This window comes from Anoplopoma fimbria, chromosome 12, assembly GCF_027596085.1.
Source record: "Anoplopoma fimbria isolate UVic2021 breed Golden Eagle Sablefish chromosome 12, Afim_UVic_2022, whole genome shotgun sequence".
NCBI lineage: Eukaryota > Metazoa > Chordata > Actinopteri > Perciformes > Anoplopomatidae > Anoplopoma > Anoplopoma fimbria.
The window spans coordinates 11,083,524-11,103,912 of NC_072460.1; the positions used below are offsets into that span (position 1 = coordinate 11,083,524).

The 20,389-nt window shown below is 40.7% G+C and overlaps 2 protein-coding genes across 7 annotated transcripts in view; both read right to left on the reverse strand.

Annotated features, from left to right (window-relative positions):
- Nucleotides 1–361, reverse strand: part of kif1b (kinesin family member 1B) — a 56,014-nt gene extending 55,653 nt beyond the window's left edge. For all 4 annotated transcript variants that reach the window (XM_054609247.1, XM_054609244.1, XM_054609243.1 and 1 more), the window contains exon 1: nucleotides 102–361. The gene's annotated coding sequence lies outside the window, so the exon portion shown is untranslated. The remainder of the gene's footprint in view (nucleotides 1–101) is intronic.
- A 967-nt stretch (nucleotides 362–1,328) lies between these two features.
- ube4b (ubiquitination factor E4B, UFD2 homolog (S. cerevisiae)) lies at nucleotides 1,329–20,118 on the reverse strand. 3 transcript variants are annotated; one of them, XM_054609113.1, is made up of 29 exons: nucleotides 19,798–20,118; nucleotides 18,411–18,630; nucleotides 17,010–17,145; nucleotides 16,412–16,499; nucleotides 15,934–16,078; nucleotides 15,587–15,812; nucleotides 14,872–15,351; nucleotides 13,883–13,987; nucleotides 12,243–12,384; nucleotides 11,172–11,272; nucleotides 10,879–10,993; nucleotides 10,440–10,523; nucleotides 9,795–9,851; nucleotides 9,011–9,127; nucleotides 8,728–8,826; nucleotides 8,525–8,638; nucleotides 7,939–8,137; nucleotides 7,263–7,401; nucleotides 7,058–7,157; nucleotides 6,764–6,891; nucleotides 6,501–6,599; nucleotides 6,015–6,250; nucleotides 5,785–5,911; nucleotides 5,513–5,657; nucleotides 5,101–5,235; nucleotides 4,710–4,901; nucleotides 3,909–4,083; nucleotides 2,750–2,896; nucleotides 1,329–2,525 (listed from the first exon to the last, which is right to left on the reverse strand). In XM_054609113.1, the coding sequence occupies exons 1-29, from the start codon at nucleotides 19,819–19,821 to the stop codon at nucleotides 2,461–2,463; spliced, it is 4,140 nt and encodes a 1,379-aa protein (XP_054465088.1). In that variant the 5' UTR covers nucleotides 19,822–20,118; the 3' UTR covers nucleotides 1,329–2,460. The 3 variants fall into 3 exon arrangements, with proteins under 3 accessions (XP_054465088.1, XP_054465090.1, XP_054465091.1); XM_054609115.1 differs by lacking the exon at nucleotides 13,883–13,987 and having other exon boundaries at nucleotides 1,330–2,525; XM_054609116.1 differs by lacking the exons at nucleotides 13,883–13,987; nucleotides 14,872–15,351 and having other exon boundaries at nucleotides 1,330–2,525; nucleotides 19,798–20,116.
- Between the last annotated feature and the right edge of the window lie 271 nt (nucleotides 20,119–20,389).

The window sequence follows — 20,389 nt, forward strand, 5'->3', positions numbered from 1 at the left end:
AGCTTAAACGGCCACCGACAACCGACCAGAAAGCATCTGTTATTACAAGCTCGTGCACCACACACAGTGAAAACATAAATGCATTTATCGGTTTTACTCACGTTTGAAGACTCTCAGCAAGACAACACCACGGGAGAGTGGCGAGGACTGACGTTAGCAAGCGGCCGTCAAGATGTGTGTGTGTTTTTTTTTTTTTTTTAAATCACAATCCGCGAGCACGAAAACTATTATAAAGTCCAATTTGGTGAAAAACACCCATTATAGCGGTATCCTCCACCGGATGGACCTATAGTTTGCAATCAGTGACTCCTTGATGAGTTTAATTTCCAGTCGAGAAACGAGGCGGACGTCTGTCTGCACACAAGCGAAAAGAAGAATTGATAGATCGCCTTGATTTACCGAACAGATTACGTCAACTCCCTCTCGACCACGCTGACTGACAGCCGGGCCGGCCAATTAGCGAAGAGACAGCGGTGACTAATGCGTCGCAGAGCCAATAGGGATGCTCGGAATCGGGTAGGGAGAAGGAGTGGGCGTGGTCTCTTTTCTTTCTGCCGTGACGCCACACTGCAGGATTTCTGTCCACCGCTCCCCACAGCGCTGTCACCGCAGCACCCAGGGTCACCGCAGAGAGCGCCTTCTAGCGAGAGACGGAGCACATCTCAGTGCCCCAAAAAATAAATTAAAAACGGGTGTATACATCTTATTAACTTCACAATGTATACAATCCTATTCTAAATTTTAAAAAAAGAATCTACCCACATACATAAATGTAGGCCTATTTGACATTATAGAGAAATACTTTTTTCAATAGTCTATATGAAAACCACATCCGCAAATACCTTTTCTGCTTGGGAGCAATACACTTTAAATAAGACAGCATTGAATATAGTATTTTGCAATTGGGTTTTCCACGGTGTGCAACAAATCTGAAGAGTTTACAGAAAGGTTAATCGTTTTCCCGGATAAACTGCAGTTTATCCTTAATTATACACCATGTTTACATCTTGTCAAGTTGCCAAACAGTTGCCAAGTTTAATCCATTAGTTTATGACAATTACGGTAGAAGACTGACTAAGCTTATGCATGTGGGAAACATTACAACAAATGAATTGGAATAAATATTCTTTAAATCTAATAAACAACTGAGGTGTAAGCATACCGTCAAAGTTAAAACTTGCATGCAATTCATATATGTATACAAATATATTTTTTACTGGTCAACAGTGATTTTATTGATAATGGTTATTATTGTATCTGTTAAAATGTTTCCTTGATTGCTGCATGTTTACTATCTTTACATTAAGGAACAACACCTTTGGAAAAAACAGTGACGAGTTGTGAAATAATGTGCATCATCATTTATTTCAGTTCAAAATCCTAGCTTCCAAAACAGGTATGTGGTTTAAGGAAATTATTTCCTGTACAGTTAAGGTCAGCAAGGTAACGTTAAGTACAGTGCCATTTTGAAAGAGACCGCCTTGTCGTGAGATGTCAGTGTTTCTGAAGAGTAGACTTTTATTGGTGCACTCCTATGATGGTGTTTCTGGTGGTCATGCTACATTCTCTCACGTTCCTTCCATTTCACCTAAAAGAGGGTTATTTGTCCGTCAGGCGCTTAGGAGGTTCTGGACTTGAGGCCATGCACACGCAAGAAGTAAATTCCATCTATTGAAGTCAGCAGGGAAAATGAGACTAGAAAGGAACAACTGAACATACTGTATTTTGGTAATCCACTGCTTATCTTCCTACTGTACTCAAAAGTAAGCTGACATTTAGGATTAGTTAACGGTTAAGCTACATCCTTAATGGATATTCCCCGTTTGAACTTTGTCTACAAGCACAAACTGTGCCTCTCTTAGCTCTGGGAAATCAGCATACATTATGTGGACTCGCGTTCATCATCGTCACAGTCTTGATAATTAAAAACTCGGGGCTAGCAATTCTATCAGAACCCAACCCACCCCCCCCCCCACCCTCACACTCTCCCAAATGTAATGCCCTCCCCTCTCCCTAAAATCAAAAGTGTTTAATGAAGCCAACATACAGAGTATTACAAAACAAAATGACAAAATGAGAACCGTAAAGGAAAATGATTGGGGAAGTGACTCTATGCACCTCGCTGGTAAACCTGATGGTGGTGGAAACGTATTCTTGTAGCACTATATTGCATTAACTAACTCTTGTTAAATATATGTATATATTTTGTTAGATATATACACAAACTCATGAGAAAAACTTAAAAGTCTTAACTTTATTATATTTTGTTTTTAGAACCATAATGGCTTGAGACAAAAAAGGGGTAAATGCGAATAAAAATCAAATCAGGTCTTTTTTTTTTTTTTTTTTTTTCATTCAAATTATTTTTGTTGTCATTGGTAGTAGGGACACTGAATTCAGGCGGTTTGGACAACTCTCTTAATGATGGTTAGCAGGCCAGACGTTGGTGACATGTGGTCCTCAGACAGGCCGTCCACCCTGTTTTTCTCTCATCCAGGTATGGATCCTCTCCTTCAGCTCAGGGACTGTGGAATTAAAAACAGATTGTTAGGAGCATTAAACAAACTAACATGTTTAATCTAACAGGCAGTAATTGAATTTGACATTTTGACGTCCTGTAATCACTTGCCTTGAATCTAAAACTAGATAGTTTCTTTGCTGTTCCGATTAAGAAAGACTTTAGCTCTTGCCTACCTTGAACAGAACTTTACATGTAATTACTGGTGAAATGGCATCATGGTTGAGTTACCTGACTCCAGCATGCTCTCTGTGAGTGGCTGTCTGTTGAAGGGATCAGTGGGGGAGTTAAGCAGGTGGCGTAGGATGATGGATCGATCCATGATGTTGCCAGAAGGTAGAATCACAGGGTCAGTCATCAGGGTGTCCATCAGGGGGTCTGTTATAATAAAGCCATATGTTCATTTTAGAGACAGTTAGAGAACGTAACACTGTCAAAACAATAAGCACAAGCTTCAAATGACAAGCCTAAAAGTGAGAAAGTGAGTTTTACCAGCATCAGCACTGACACCTTTCTTTCAATACAGTGAAATCTACTGAGCATATCATGTTTTCCTTTTATTTTCTAATAGAGCTGAATTAGATATCATAAGCTGCTCTATAGGCTGCTGCTTGTGTTTGGAGAAGGGCTATTATTCAAATGTTGTGCATACATCTGAATAGAGGTCAGGTAAATAGTGTGTTTAATATGACAGCAATATTGGTGCACCTACAAAAAGACCCGTAAAGAAAATATCCAATAAATACTCAAAGAGAGATCTTGATAAAGCGTGCCCTATATTGAAATGTCACAAGGTTGTTACAGTAGGACTCATGTGTTTCAAAAATAAAACCTGGCGTGGGAGATTTTAACCACACAGAAAGACGATACTCAAGCCTCCTGTACGGCACGCTCCAGTCAACCGTGGTGGGCTGGCTGGCATATCTGGGAATCAAAGGAGGTATGTGGGCCACGTTCTCTTTCTAGATTATATTAAGTCTGTGGTTATAGGATAGCCTTGCTCTAAGCTGTCAATATGACCTATATGAGCTGCAAAAGCCCCCGCATATGTCTGGAATTCAACAGTGATAGAGGCCGTTGAAGATCCTGTCCGTCTGCACTGACTGACCCTGAGGTCACAAGATTTCTAAACCAGTGACTTTTTCTTCTTTGGGCCAAAGATTAAGTGACTTACTACATGTGTGTAAGGTAACACCATTTACATTTAAAATGTAAGAATTACCTCGATTGATGTTCAGCATAATGCTTGAATTAATTATCTAAATACATGTAGGCTTGCGCCTCTGTAATATTGGCGACTATGCAGAAAAACGTAAAATGCATCTTCTAATGACATTGGATTGATAGTGAAACACAGAAAAGTTGCATGGGAGTCCAGATTCACACACACCTTTGAACTCGTCAGGTGCGTCACTGTAGTCCATTTCAGATTGGGAGTTCTTGGCGACTATTTCCTCCACCTTCTCCGATAGCAGCTTGAATTTTTCAATGGCAATAGAGGACTTAATACCAGCCTTCCTCATCTTTGAGATCACCTCCTCAAAGAGCTCGCGGCTGTACGACCGCTGCACATAGACAAAAAGAGGACACATTTATTGGGGCGCAGCAAGGGAAGATCGTCTTTGAGGTGATGCGGATGCCCGGTTCACCAATATATTGCTCCTGATACACACTTTCAACACCACAATAGGAATACTGGACAATTAGGAAATTAACTAGTATGTAACTTGAACTTTATTATTCAAAGTATTCTCCGTAAACAAATCATATATAAACAATTTCCTACAGTCAAAATTGAATGAAGAAGTCATTCTAAAGTCAGTAACAAGTCATGCAAATAAAAAAAACAATGCTACATAATCAAGCACACACAGTAACATATAAACATGTGACAGTGACTGCCTGAAACGTCACACATTAAAATGAACTAATCCACAGCAATTGATCCATAATTGCTTCCTGCTTAAATTATCCAGGAAGAAGTGCGTATTCATAAAAACTAGAGTCATTTATGCTGAAGTCTTCAGGGCAATACAACCATGCTTGTGATGATCTACCAAACTTTCCTGTAGCCTTTTCTCTTGGCCATTAATCTTCATAACAACCTCCCACTTGTGTTTTGTCATCAGAGTCAGCGAGTATTTCTTACAAATTAAAGTGTAATCATTGAGTGAAAAATAACTGTACCAACCTGGTCATCTGCAATCGCTTTAGCAAAGCGGGCACAGTCTAGCTGCAAGTAGATATCAGTTAGCTGGTCTAGGAGCTTCTTGGGCTCAAAGCCATACTTCTCAGGGTTCTCCACCTTCAGGTCCCGACACTTAGGCCCACAGAGCTGCTGTAGGTTAAAGTTTAGCATGGCGGCTAAACGAGGCCCCAGCTCCTGTATGATAAAGAAGGCACTGTTTAGAATAGCTTGTTGGGCTCACAGGGCCCAATTTCAGCTGATAATGTGACCTATATATATATTTATATTTTGTTATTGTACTATTGAGAATACATTTCCACTCATAGAGCCTAGAACATATCAAGTTCAAGTGTGACCATGTTTCAAAATGTCCGGTGGGGGCAGCGGCACTCACAGGCCTGAGGAAAGGCTTCTGGACCTGCTTGGTGAGGATGTGGAACATTTCAACCGTCTCTGTGGCCAAGGCCAGATAGGAGCGAGACACCCGCTCGTCCTGAGTCAGCTGGGACTGGCGGCTCTGCTGCTGCTCCTGAAAAGTTTGCAAGTAAACACAAACAATATTATTCTAATCTATTCTGTAACGGTTACCTTCACAGCTCTGCACAAGTATGAGTTGAGGTGATAACATGCTGCAGCTCACACAATAACCACTTAAATTATTTTGTCTTTGCGGCTTCAATTTAACACTGTGACTACTAACTACCTTTTGTTACTTAAATTCTGTGTTTAATCGCTGAAAGAATTTAAGATTAATCACAACTGCTGTCTGAATGTAATGTAAAGACCCTGTTAGGCTGAGCACTGACCCTAGGCAGCTGGTCCCACTGCTCCTTATTCTTCATCTCTTCTTGAACTTCGTGGATACGCTTCAGGGACTCAAGGCTCTCGTCTAACAAGAAGGTGGTGTCATTAATCAGCATGTTGATGTAGCGCACAAACTGCTTGCCAGAGCTAGAGGGGAGTGGATGGAAAAGTAGGCCAGGTTAGAATTGATCCAAGTCAGATGGACAATGATTAAAACCTAAATTGTGTCATTTTTTTTTATATATGGCACACAAAGTGTCAAAAGTAATCTCACTTGAACTCCTCCATGAAGGTGCCATGGTGGGCAAGATTCTGCCAGAGACTCTTGAAGATAGTGCTGATATGGTACCGTATAGTGAATTTATCATAGAACTCGCTGGTGGCGCCGGTATGCTCCACATCTGAACAGAGGAAAAAAAGAAAGGATCAACACCTTGCAGTCGAGAATCTCCACACATCCCATTCACAACCACAGCTTTGAAATACAGTATACATAAAACTCACCAGTGTAGAACTTCATGAGGGCGGGGACCAGCTGTTTGACGGACAACGGGTGGTTCTCCATCATTTCAGAGAATCGCTGAGTACGAGGCTGTACAGCGGGGTTGGTGACAAACAGCACCTCCACCAACTTGGCGATAAGGTAAGGGTTCCTGATGTAGTTCTGGCTGCAGATGAACACCACCAAGAAGGTGACAATGTCCTGGACACACGGCTCATATAAAACCTGGGGAGAATACCTTGAAGAAGGAAGGAGGGGGAGGAAGAGGAGGAAGGGATGAAACAAACCGCTTCTACATAACTCTTGGCTTTAGCTTCATGTGTTGTAGTGATACATGTATGTATTGTTTCTTTTCTTTGACATTTAATATCTATATCTTTCTCATATTATATTGTCCTTTCGTTCAAACAGACCCATCCACTAGATGTGATTTGTTAAAACATGGTTGAACAATGAGAAAAGTGCGGAAGACCAAACTATAAACTTACTGCACGACAAAAAGCAGAAACTCTGCCACATCTTCAATGTAGAACTCAGGCAGAGCAGCAAAGCTTTTGGGAACCTCGGGGTGCAGTGGCAGGTTAATGCTGTGTAAGGAATGAAGAAACAAACATGGTACTTACATCTTGATTCATAGTACACTCTGAAGTGAAACACAGCATGACAGATACCACAAGCAAAATAAAATGTTCCTTTTACATCTATATCACAACAAACAGTAACATGGTCTGTCAGTGGCAGGGAGACTCACTTGGGGTAGGCAGGGTCCACCATGCGAAGGATGAGCTGGATGACTGTGCTGTAGAATTGCAGACATCTGCGGAGCAGGTTCTCGTCCAGAAGGCCCACGTCAGCACAAGCTTTGGCTCGCACCAGTTTCTGACACAACAAAGTCACAAACAATAAGGATCACATCTCTCTAAATATGCTCCGTCGGAGAGCTTGCATGTTTCAGCATTTAAGGATATTCCTCTTATTGAATACAGTGAACGGAGAGATGAGGATGTGTAGCTCTGTACCTTTAAATCAGTGATGCTAAACTAACCTTGAGCTGGGTTTTGCATCGCTTGAGCATCTCTCTGTGTCGACTAGCCAGGGGAGAGTCTTTCCATTGGCTTTCACTGTTCTTCAGCTCCTCTACAGTCCTAACAAGGGGAAATAACAACATTAGAACACACATGCTATGAATACATGTCATTTTACAGTGATGTTGAGCAATACGCGCATTGACCCTGAAAATAAATAAATACCTGTTCAGCTCGCGGATGGCACGCAACCTGCGAATATAACGTCTGCAGCCAGGCAGGATGGATAAATGGTGGGCGTGCAGCGTCAAGAAGAAACACTCGGTGGGGAACTTGGGTTCTGAGAACTTGTTGGGGTCGTCATCTGTCCATGTGAACAAAGAAAATTCAAATATAGAAACACAAACATCATAACTATTAAATATCAGCTTTACTGCCCCTCCCCAAAAAACATAGGTTAACGTATCATTCCACATAAGGTCATATGTCCAAGATTTTTTGTGCATTATTTCAACTGTAATGTATCAATTGTATACAGTACAGCATGTGTAGCTGCTATCATTTTGTAAATGACTCAAAATAAAGAAGGCAGAAGGAACGTGGAGACAGTATCACAAGGATAACTCATCCAAATTAATTTGATCCATAAAAAAAGGAAATCACAGATCTGGCATGTTGATGAATCACTCTAAAAACTGATAGAATGCAAAATGGCTCCGTTACGTGTAATTAACAGATTTCTCAAAATGGCAGCGGTTTCTGAACGATGGAGTCGACTTGCAGTTATTCAGAGCAACATCAAATATTAATAATGTCCATCAAACCTCAAGTACACAACATTTGTGTCAAAACAAAAAACAACCATAAATCTCTATGTTTTTTTTAATTTATGTTAACTTACGCAGGTCAGTCATCCAGCTCTTGAGCTCCTCCATGGTGGCTTTCACACGCGTCTCCTCTAGGCTGACAACGAGGCGACACCGTGGGTGGAAAATGTAGTAAGGGTCGACTGTCTCCAGCTTGATCTTCATGCTCAGCTGTTGCAGCACCCATAAGAAGTTGAGCATGAAGCCGTCTGTCGACACCAGCTTATCATCAGTCTAGCAGGGAGAAAAGAGGGTGAATTCAGAACCAGGAATGTTCAAAGGCTACGACCTGAATATGAAATCAGCATTTTTTTATTAAGCTGTTTACAACTTTGGATAAAAGCGTCTGCTAAATGACTGTAATGTAATGTAATGTAACAGTACAATAAGTCCTGATGACAGGGGGATTTTGTATATTCTTTTTTTCATACATTTCAATTTCAAAGTCAAATAGAAAAACCTTTTTTTGTGCAAAATATATAAACAAAATTGTATGGAAACATTTATAACTGAATTGTATTTCTACACAATTTTTCTGTGGGTGTGCCAGTTTGGTAACTTAAAATTATATTTATTTAAATAATTCTGTTGAATGTGGAATGAATGACTTCCGTAACTTACCTGCATTTGAGCTTTTTTCACATTGTAGTTGACCAGAGATGCCATGTAATGAAGAGCTGACTCGCGCGTTTCTCCATTTAGTAGGATGTTATGGAGAATTTTAAACAGGTCACCCTAAAAAAAAGATGACAAATAACTTCAATACATTATTCTCAATACAAAGGACAGCTATGAAATAAATACATTATGAAGCAGAGACTCACCCTAGCTGACTCCAGGTAGTGCTGCAGTGATTGGCTGACGACCCGCGTGTTCTCGATGGTGATGGCTGGGCCAGAGAAATACTTGTCTCCCACTTTTGTCTTAAGAAAAAGAAAAGCATAACGTTTACTCTTAAAAGATTTTCCGTTCATTAAACAGCTTGTCGTGCTTTGTTTTTGCAGTTTTATTGCAAAAGGCCAACTCGCCATTCAGACACTTTTCAGCTTTGGTTAAGATCTAATGCTACTCAGGTTCATTGATTCTTTAACCGATTAGACAACTCACATCATCCTCAGCAAACACAGAGAGGCTGAGGAAAGCTCCCACGTAGGAAAGTCTCTGGATCTCTCTGCCACAACCAGGGCTCAGAGGTTTGGGACACCACAGAGGCAGCGAGGTTACCTGCACAGACGGCCATTACATAGGAGAACATATGTTTTTTGTTTTGAACATTTAACACATTTCATTATCTTGTGGTGTTGTTAACCAACCCATCACTCAAGGTTTAAATTCCAGTAAAAGCCAGTGTGTGTCCGTCAACAGCCGTAGAAGACACTGAACTAAAATGAATGTGTTCCTACTTGCTCATTCAGTTTAAGTCGCATAGAAATAATTAACATCTTAATTTCACTTAAAATGACACGCAGTAGTTATGATACTTATAAAATAATAAATGAACACAGTTAATAAGCAACTAGGTGAGCTTCATATAAACTCAAAGAACTCTGATTTGAGAGGCTGTTATCGCTAAATATAAAGGCTCAGTCATTTTCCATGCACAGGGGAATTTGTTTTGCCCCTTCTCTGCGAAGCATAATGTTGACTTGGTGTCATGAATAAAAGAAGCAGAGCACATTCTTTTGTGCTGATGTCAACTGTTCATGCTGCTGTGATGAAGGTATAAACAGACAATAGCCAGACTTGCACACACTTAATAGTAATAAATTGTTTGGCAACTTGACTTAAAGACAGCCTGAAATAAACTAAGGTCTAAGTCTAAGGTATGAGGACATAATGATGAACACTTCAGTGCCAAAATGTAGCTTTGGCCATCCATAGGTATACTCACCAAATTGCACACTGGGTGAGTCTTTCCAAACTTGATTTCACAAAGTTCAGCTAATGCCTGTAAAAACAAAACAAAACAAAACTAAGCTTGACTCACATTTTGTTTACAGGTAAACTGGGTTACCTGGTATAACTACCTACTTTAGTCAAATTAGCAAGTGTGAGATTAGTTGATTATTCAATATATAATCTACTTGGTGCATTTGGAAGAAGATAATTAGAACCAACAGCATGCGTCCTGCTAAATAATTTGACACACTCCAGTTGCAAAATGAAGTTCTTGAATACACCAAATTCACAGAGGGGCCAAATCACATTATACTGCTTTGTGTATGCTAGGATGGATGGTGAGATACAATGGGATTCGATGCCAAGGTAGGAAGAGAATCTTCATCATATCCATCCAAGAGGAGAAGCAGCACAATGCCAGCACTATTATACTAAATATTCAAGCACGTCTGCATACAGATGCATATGCTGTACTTCTGGAGCTGTCCATCTACTGAGCAGACAGGTTCTCCGACAGGATGCTAGCTCCTCGTTAAGCCCAGATATACTGCAAATCCCTCTGCAATGTAAACTACATTAAGGTTTAACTCCTGCTTGGTGCTACAGTATGGTTCAGGCCAGGACAACATCTCCTTACCATAAGGGGGAATTTAAAGTTGTCACTGTCAAAGGAACATTCTTTCACTGCAAGAGCCAGCCCATGGAGGATGGGTATGAAGATCTGAAAAACAAGAGAGCAAACATGTCATCCATCAGTGTCACGTCAACTTTTGGAACTGCGTTTCCATCTCACAGTATAAATTTGCCTGAATTGTTGCATTTTCTTAATTACTGAGAAGGTGCTGTAGGGTGACCACCCTAAAGATGATATTACTCTAATAACATTCATGTACATAGACCGTTTCAAACTGCTATATCAAAGGTTCATTCTTACCCATTAGGACAGATTTTGTTTTTACAATAGAAGTGTTTATGCGTTTGTATTTATGCCCCACTGTATGCTGGGATAGATTTCAGCCTAAGTGACCCTAAATAATTATTAGCATTTATCAAAAATAGGAGGATGTGCTTCCCACCTGACTGAACGCCCCTTCCTCCTGGTGGGTGATGCGCACCAGCTCCTGAATAAAGCCATATGGGAGGTTTCGACACAGCAGATAAGGTACCAGCAAAGACTGATGGAGAGGGCTCCTGCACGTTGAAAACAGAAAAGCATTGTGCTGAAATTATATAAATAACATTTCTTGAGTCAATGTGAAATTGTTGTTTTGGAGACTCAGGCTAAAGCGAGAAGGAACAAAAGGATACACAAATGTAACAACATATTAGGAAAAAAAGATTGGCACAGTGTGTGTCTGGGCTTTCTTACCGTGGCTGGGTCAGGGTGCCTTGCAGGACCAGGGCAATATGGGAAATACACTGAGAGCGAATGTTGCTGAGAAGCTGGCTGACATTTGGTTGGCTACACACCTGAGAGAGAAACAGAAAAGGATGGGAGAAGACAGAAAACAGTTAGAGGTTTTATAAGAATGGATGCTGCTGATTTCACAGAAACTCTCTCCAGACTTAAGTCACAGTATTCTCTCACGATCAAACAGACGCTTCTTTCCAGACCATCTGGCCTGCAGCTAGTCTGAGGTACAGACTGTTCTTCTGTACTCAGGACATTTGGTAACCAATTTAGACGTGGTGAATAAGTAAGCCTGGGCAACAATTCGATATGATAATTTGTTATCTTCCATGGAATCATATATCGAGATATCGCGATGCACATACTAACTACAAATTTCCAACGAAATCTGAAAGGATCGTAAAATCTGAATATTGCATCTGGGAATACCCCACTGCAGTTAAATTAAAGTATTGTCTTAATTTGATTACTTCATACTTATGTGCATGCAATTAAACATTATCAGTGTAAAGTTGTATTTATTCTTTTTTTCCTGTAAACATTTCTTTTATGTTTTCATGTTCATTTTGCAAAAAAATCTTAATAAACTGACATTTATACTGATTCAACAATACTCAGTATTGTCAAGTATTTAATTAACAAAAAAAATAGGCTTTATCATGTTCTTATTTCATAAGGACAATTATTTTACTGAACTACCAGAAAAAAAAAAAATGCTAATATGTGATACATATTGTTTAATATATATCATTATCGTATGAAATGACCTATATTGAGATAGAAGATGCTTGCCATATTGCCTGCCCTATGAATACGCTGAAAAAAACCGTTGTTACGCTAAGATGGATCAATACTATCAAGAAATCTTGTATTAATCTCTGAATAGGTTTTCCTCTCAAGAATTAGATACAAATAAGAACACAAAACAAGAATAACCATTAAAAATAAACAGCACAAAAGAACAAAAAGAACACAACTCTTTTAGCTTAAATCATTTACATTTCTTTGGTCTTACTAACAGATACTCACCTTCGGAGCTTTCCTCTCCTCCATGCCAACACTGTCAAAACGCTCAATGAGGTAGTTCAGCATCTCTGTCTCTTTGCATGTCTCAATGGTGAAGCGGTCGCTGGCAGAATTGCAAGACATTCCCCCTCCAGATGCACAAAGACTATAAATAAAAAATAAAAAAAGGTAAACAAGGACACAGAGGAGCCCATTAAATAACAGGAAACATCATGGCACAGAGAGATACATCATTAGCATCAAACACAATCATGTATGTATGGTTAACAAACTCAAGCCCACTCTCAAGGGTCCTGAAAAAAACAAACCATAAAGCATTAGTGACAGCATTGCAGCATCTATGTAATTGGCTCTTGAAAGAGAAAGTGATTATATTGAACAATAAAAAGCTGTTTGCAGAAAGTCTTTGAAGCTGATATTAGGATTCAGCTTTCCACATTTAACTGACAAATGTGGGGACAAGAGTTCAAATTGCTGTTAGTGGTCAGCTGCAACTGCACATCCTGTATGCAAGCTGCTTCAAAGCACAACAAACCTTAGGAGGTAATCAAATTAACTTTGTTATGTGTCCACTGAACAAAAGGCAAAGCAGAGGTATCACCCCTTCCCCGGGTTACAATTGTTCTTGAAGCTAAAAGTGAAATCAACAATTATATTGATAAATAGCAAAGTTACGTTGTACATGACAGTCTCTTTCGAATAAAGACGTGAACCAAACCTACACATTTCTACTATGTAGCTAACAAATGTCCATACAGAAGGGAATCAACATCTCACCTAATGATACTGCTCATGCATATATTTTTTGACACATTGTTCAGGTCAACCATAGGTATAACAGTGTCATGCTTTACTAAGAGAGATTCAAATATTCAAAATGTTCCCTTCATGTTTACATGCACGTTCAAGGTTGAGGATAATTTCTCCAGAATTCACAATATCGACTTGTACATCAAAGTACACTGCATGTACTCCTATTAATTAATAAATAAAACAGAAGTCAACCTACTTAACCCAAAAAATAGGGACCACTTTTCCAGGAAATGTCTTAAGAAAAAGAACATTTTGAAGGTTCAGGGTTGCAAAAACAGGGTTCAGTTACTCTGGCAGACCTAAATCACAATGAAAGTTTATAATAATAATAATCAATCCTTTATTAGTCCCACAATGGGGAAATTATTTCTCTGCATTTAACCCATCCCGGAGGAGCAGTGGGCTGCAATGAAGCGCCCGGGGAGCAACTTGGGGTTAGGTGTCTTGCTCAAGGACACCTCGGCATGTTGCTGGTAGAGGGGTTTGAACCACCAACCTTCTGGTTACGGGACAAGCGCTCTACCTCATGTGCCACAGCCGCCCCATGTATTAAATGGATTTTCTGCAGTTCTGTAGAAACAGAGTTTCATACTTACAACCACTTCATACATCAAAAATGTTAGTTACGGGACCTTTCGTCTAAACTTCTGATGACCAAAACAGTTACCACGCTCTTTAAAAGATGGCTAAGCCCACATCCATTTATTTTTCACCACTCCAGCTTGGTGTGTTTGTGCGCCATTAGTGGAAAGCCTCGTTGGCCCACTGGAACATGCAGTGGGCGCATAACTGCGCAAGCACACACAAACACACACCGTGCAGCGGTGTACCTGGACCCAAACTGAACCCGTGCAAAATCCTCCTCCTCCTCAGAATCGTCATCACTGCTGTCCTGAGACATGTCAGAGAGGGCAAAGAACAGGAACGACAAGGGGCTAACATGACGAGGAAAAGACACAAGGAGAAAGGTTTGAAGAAAGGAGGATGTTGTGCAAGCATGAGTAGACAGAGGGGAAGTGAAAAAACATGAAGACAAATGTAGAATGGTAACAAGTCGCAGGAAAAGAGGACAGGAAGAGGAGAGCACTAACACAAAGATGCTGGAGGGTTGAATGCTTGCTTGAAGACTATTGTTTTGTTTTTTTAAATATTCATTAATGCCATTTTGTCTGCTGCTTTTATACACTGTCAGAACATTCTTTCAAACGATAGCTGAACTGACTGTCACTATCACTCATACAACTTGTCTTAAGCAAAGCAATGCACAGAGGCGTAAGCCACATCTTACTTGCTCCAGAATTTCAAAGCAAGGTAGGACCTATAAAACACATTTGTTATACTACATCTAATATTAGTCATTTGTAAATGGGTTACATCCTTTAAATTAATACATGTTAGCAATTAGCAAAACCCTGTGTATTAGATATTCTGTTGAATCTGAAGTAATGTATTTGAAAATGCATTGAAAATATATGATGTTTTTTTTAATTCCCTCAATCTTAAATCGCCATTTGGGCCTTTGTATCGGACTAGACTGTAAATATACTGTATATTTTTATATTATTGCTGCTGGAACTATCCATTTCTTTTAATTTAGGAAATGCTAAAATATCAGGTTATTCACTGACCTTTTGACTAGCAGTCTAAATATTATCCAGTTGAGATAATTGTTTGTTTGTTTAGATGAAAACTGACTGCATGAAACTTAGCATTAGAAGCAATGTATACAACAAAAGCTCACACCCAACCTAAAAACAAGCAATGGTTTTAGAAAGTTTGCTTGCTCTACACACTGACATGCAAATGGAAGATGAGATACCTAGACGGTGGGATCCTGGAAGCAAAGGCAGCCTGTCGGGTATTCGATCTGGGAGAAGGGGGCACCACGGAAAGGGGTGTGGAGGAGGGTTGGTTGCGAGCCCTAGGTGAGCTCAAGGAGAGGGAATGGGGGCTAGGTGGTGGCACAGGAATTGGGGTGTTAGGAGGAACAGAGGGCCCTGCAGGGCTAGGAGAGGGTCCAGAGAAACTAAAAGCTCTTTGAGCAGGACTAGATGGGGAAGGAGCCCCCCAAGGAGAGGTGACAGAGTAAGGCCGATAGCGTTGGGAGATGGGCATTGGGGCAGATGGAGGGTTGAGTGTGTGTCGTGGAGTAGCAGTTGCGGGTGGGCTCGGGGGCACAATGAATTGTGGGGAAGAGGTTGTGGAGGGTACAGTGGGTGTAGTAGGGGTGGGGAGAGATGGGGAGGTCCTCTTGGCTGCATCCAAAGCCATCGAGGGAGGACTACCACACCCATACAGACTGTGGACAACATTGAGACGATGATTGGCAAAACTCATCTAACAACGATGTCTTAGAAGTATAGAAATTATCAAAGCAAATTCAGAACACCTACAAGAAGAAAAAACGCAGTATCCAATCACATGATACCAATTAAATATCAATAAAGCAAACCTTTGAGGAGGAGTGTAGGTGACAAATCTACAGCCTCTGGGAGTTACACTAAAAGCTCATTACACTGAGTCAAGGTACTTGCCTGGACAGAGAGCTGGCTCCAAAGGATCCTGCACTGGGGCCCATGGGGCTGCCACCTTGGCTGGAGGGCTGCACCAGCGTCAGACGGTGGTCGGGGGATTTGGCTGCTGCGATTGGCTGAGAGGTGGCGGTCAAGCTGGCGAAAGGGTTGTGGACACGTGACTGGGTGGACATCATTAAGACTTCCATCAGGATCTGGCCGATCAGGTCTTTGAAGTCAGAGTATACTAGCGAGGGGGGAAAAAAAGTAACATCAAATGCACAAAGTCAGTGGTAGATAAAACTTAGCCTTTTCACAGCTTCGGTCATTTTATTATGGTGAGATAAAGACGTTATTCAATGACATACCATCTTTAGGGTTCTGGTGGAACTCTGCAGCCAGTGAAGGGAGAAAGATGACATCTCTATCCTGCTCCTTCCACGATACGCGGAGGATCTTACAAATGAGCTGCAGAGCCTGTTCTTCTGAGACATCTGAGTTTGCAGAGGATTCCTGAGGTGCAGAGATTAACAACTGTCATTTAGACAAAGAATGCCAAATGGACTAGCATTGCTCTGATTCTCATGATACTCATAATCTCATTATCACCCCAGTCTATCAAGAGACTGGTATGTATCAATAAACTTCAATAAATGAAAATGAAACCAAGAATAGCGTCTATGGAAAGTCCCTTAATTACATTCTGTAAATACCCAAACACTCCTTTTATGTTAACTTGTTTAAAGATTCACCTGATCTCAAGATCGGCCTGATCAAAGTCAAGTAGGACAAGGAATGAGGGTAAAAGAGTTTCGCTTTCGAGTAATGTTCACTGCTGCCATTTACCTTTTCAGGCAAGTTCCTCTTCTCCCTGCGGTCGCTGTCCTCCACCTCCATGTTCTCTATCCCTGAGTCCACATCCACCTGGGACATGCTGGAATAAGACAGAGGCTTATTAAGTCTCTTCACCCCTAAGCAGACAATGGCAGCACTCAAGCCGCAGTGGTCCATATGAAGCGGCACATTTATCTCAGCACTCTATCATCTCTTATCTCTATTAAAAAAAAACGTCATAACCAGATCTTGTAAGAGCAAAGCATGTGGCCATGCAATGAAACACTATAATTTCATTCTTTATGTTACAAATAATTAAAAGAAGAATATAACTTTCTGGAGTAGATGAAGTAACAAATTGAATATTTTTGCACCTTTCTTTAGAAACAATCTGTGATATTCATCGAATGTATGTGGTCATTTTGAGAATAAGTGTTCCGAAATACTGACCAAACATTATTCTCTGTGACTGATAAAACTAAATATTTTTTACAGACATCTTTCAAAGCCTACAGGGGAGGAGGATTTGATCATCAAAACATAGATCATAGTATCGTTTTAAACCATCTATTTTATTGCTAGTACAATATCCCATTATAAAAACTCTTACCTCTTTTCACAGGAGGCAGTGTCAATGTCCATGCTCTGCGATCGGGACAGACTCTGGGACTGAGTCTCAAGGCTGTTGGAGGGAGAGCTGGAGAGGGAGCTCACACCCTCGCTGCTCTGACTGCCATATGCCACCCCTGCAAGAGAAAAACACAACAACTGAGCGCCTTTGAAGGTTTTACATGTTTGTTTTTCTGTTTTCTAGAGTCTAGACTGATCAAATCTCTGCAAATGAAGCCCCCACACTTTGGAAAAACCTACCAGAGGAGTCAAGGTTTGCAAAGACAGTTTCATCTTCTAGGTAAAAAAAAAAACACCATTATGGCTAATATATATTTTTGTGGTTGCAGCCTGTGCAGCCTTTAACTTTAGTCTGTCATGTCTTTTCTTCTTTTTACTTTACCTTAAATCACGCAATAATGCCTCTGCATTAAGTTTTTGACAATATGGTGTCACGCTTTTAATACACTTTTTACCAGCCACTTAAATTGTTTGTGTCAGGACTACAATTTTAGTGAAGAACAAATTGTTTAGCCACACTAAGTAAGAACATGCTCAGAATGGAGTTTTTAAGACCAACTTGATGTGCCAAACCTTTATAAGCCCTGATTAAAGCAAACAGATAGAGAGAAAGCTGATTAACACCCAGGATTTTACTGCGGGTGAAGGGCCAGAATTAGCAACTCACTCCTGGTTGCACAACAATCATTTAATTACCAACAGTTGAGTCAGATAAATGCGGTGTACAATGGTTCTGTCAAGTTCAATATTCATAACGCTACATTAACATGCAATGAAGGCTTGCGTAACTGCCATGAAGAAAATCACAAATTTCACCAATTATGAAAAGTACCACGGGCCCTACAAGCCATAAAAAGGCAGCTCTGTATAGCAACAACATATATGCCTAGCTACAAACAAAGCCAGGATATTGTCAGTCTATGCATACATGACTCACTCGTGCTTTTTCTAGAGCCATGCATAAAAGCATCATTTCTCACTCTGCACAGCGAGCCTGTACTTTGTGTTGCACAGGGACACTGGTGATCACAATGAGCTGCTGCTGCTGTTTGTGGGAGTATGACTGGTTCTTGCTGTTCAAATATCAAGGTCACAAATACAAAGGTCCCTTACAGTGTTGAGCTCAGATAACCAAGGCTCATTTATCTTCCAAGCCTCAAAGACAACTATCATGTAGGACAATAGGGAAAATTAAAGAAGACAAAAGAGGTTGACAACAATAACTCTACGATGACAACCAGAGAAAGCTGGATCCTGACTTGTTGTTAATATTGATCCTATATTATAAGAATTGAACCTTAAGTATTGCCTGCAACAACATTCAGTTGACAAACTGTCTGAATACATCTGAAACCCGTAGCTCTAACTCAGTTCTTCTTACCGGAGGTGCCCATAGGGGATGTGGCAGGGGTACCACTGTGGACATTGAGCCCCAATGATTGAGAGGCAGCTGGTGGCAGGGGCTGGGGTGCAACACCTGAGGGTCCAGGGAGGGGTCCAGGGGGAGTCTCTCTCTGTGGAGATGTCAAGGGTGTGCTGAGAGGGGTGCTGGGCTGTGACGTCTGTCCCCCTGCCAATCGTACCAGTCTCCTTCTGCGGATCTGGAATAACATACCAGCAAAATTGACATTTTAACTAAAAGTACTATGAATGCTCACTCTAAAAGACCTGCATTATATGAACATATTTTGTAACAGGACTGTTCAAATGAATAGGAGTATATATATATATATATATATATATATATATATATATATATATATATATTATTTATTTATTTATTTATTTTTAAATATATTTGGGTTAGACGATTGGCACAATCAGTTTGGATTTTTTTCATTACCATTCTTTGATAATTAGACAAAATACACGTAATTTAAGCAGCGGTCGGTTTTCATTCACCACAATGTTATCAACCTTACGAACAAAGTCAGATGTGAGTAGGCTGCTGTGGAGCATTACTCTGGTAAATCAACAACACTATTGCGAGTCGGCTGAGTATCTAAGCACGGGTGTGAGCTGACAAAGAAGGAGCACTTTTAAAATATGTGTTGCCTAAGGGGGATAGCTCAGTGGCAACACAGTCGGCCCACAGTTGATTTCACAATGGTGGCCCGGTGGGTTTTTTTTTATGCTGAGTCGTCTCGCAGGCTAATTTTTGTCTGTTAGCAAAACAACATTAGCAACTGTCAGCTAGCTCACCGCAGGAAAAACATGCAAATCAACTCTCTGTCATTAAAGCAGGTGGAGGAGAAAACACACATACAAGGGGGGAACAATGCAGTGTAGTTATGTGAATCCACTCATTGCATGTGTGAGCGATATAAGCCATGGGGCCAGCTCGTGCACAGCCTTTATAGCATTACGTTAGCTAGGTAGCATCCCGGCTAATCTACATTAACGTTACGTTACGCTGCTGGCAACGGTGACAGAAACATGCGAACACGTCCAGTAATAAAGCTCAGTTATATGAAATGACTCCTCTCAGGAAACACCGCGAGGGTCGCGTGGGGTGACGCACTCAGTATACTGGTTACACTGGTGTTTAACAGGCGTTAAATAGTGGGTTTGTATCGAGGACACATTTGTTCAGGTTAGACGAGGATAGCTGCCGAGCTAGCTTTAGTAGCCAGTCAGCTAGTGGGAAACCATTTGACATGAGGTCCGAAGGAAAGGAAGGGATTTAAACACAAATGGTAACAATAGCAGAACAGAGCTGCATTATTTCTCTGGACTCGTACTGGGCGTTTTTTTGATTGTTGGCTCACCTCATCTGCGCTCAGTTCCTCCATCGCAGCTAGGTGAGCTAGCTGTTTCACTCTCTACCGCTCTGATGTGTGCCAGCCAGAGCCAGCTAGCTAGCCTGTAATATAACTAAATATGCATAGTCCAACTCGATCAACAAATAGGTGTCAGTCTTGATTGTCTTCAAGAAAAAACCTATGACGCCAGTGTACGGAGGTTGTGGCCAAGCAAAGGCTCCTCCAAAAAGTCTCTCGTTTGCTAGCTTTCTACCAAGAATGAAACAAAAAGAAAAGTAGCTAGCTATTATACGTCAAAATACGAGGGCGGCCATTTTGGTTCTACACAATGTCACGTGACTTAACTACTGGGGGAGGTGTGCGGCTTCAGTGTGTCGCACAGATAAGTGGGATATTTCACCATATGTGTACATTCTTGTGTCAGTCAAATTTTGCCAGCTGTTTTAAGTTAATCCAATTAATGCGTATGTTTCCCTTTTCCTCTTAAAACACAAACAGTACATGTAGTTATTCATTAATCATTAAACTCAATGTGCATGAACAATCAGTGGGGCAAGTGTCTTTGCAAAGAGATATCATTGGCCTCTTCAATGGTGTT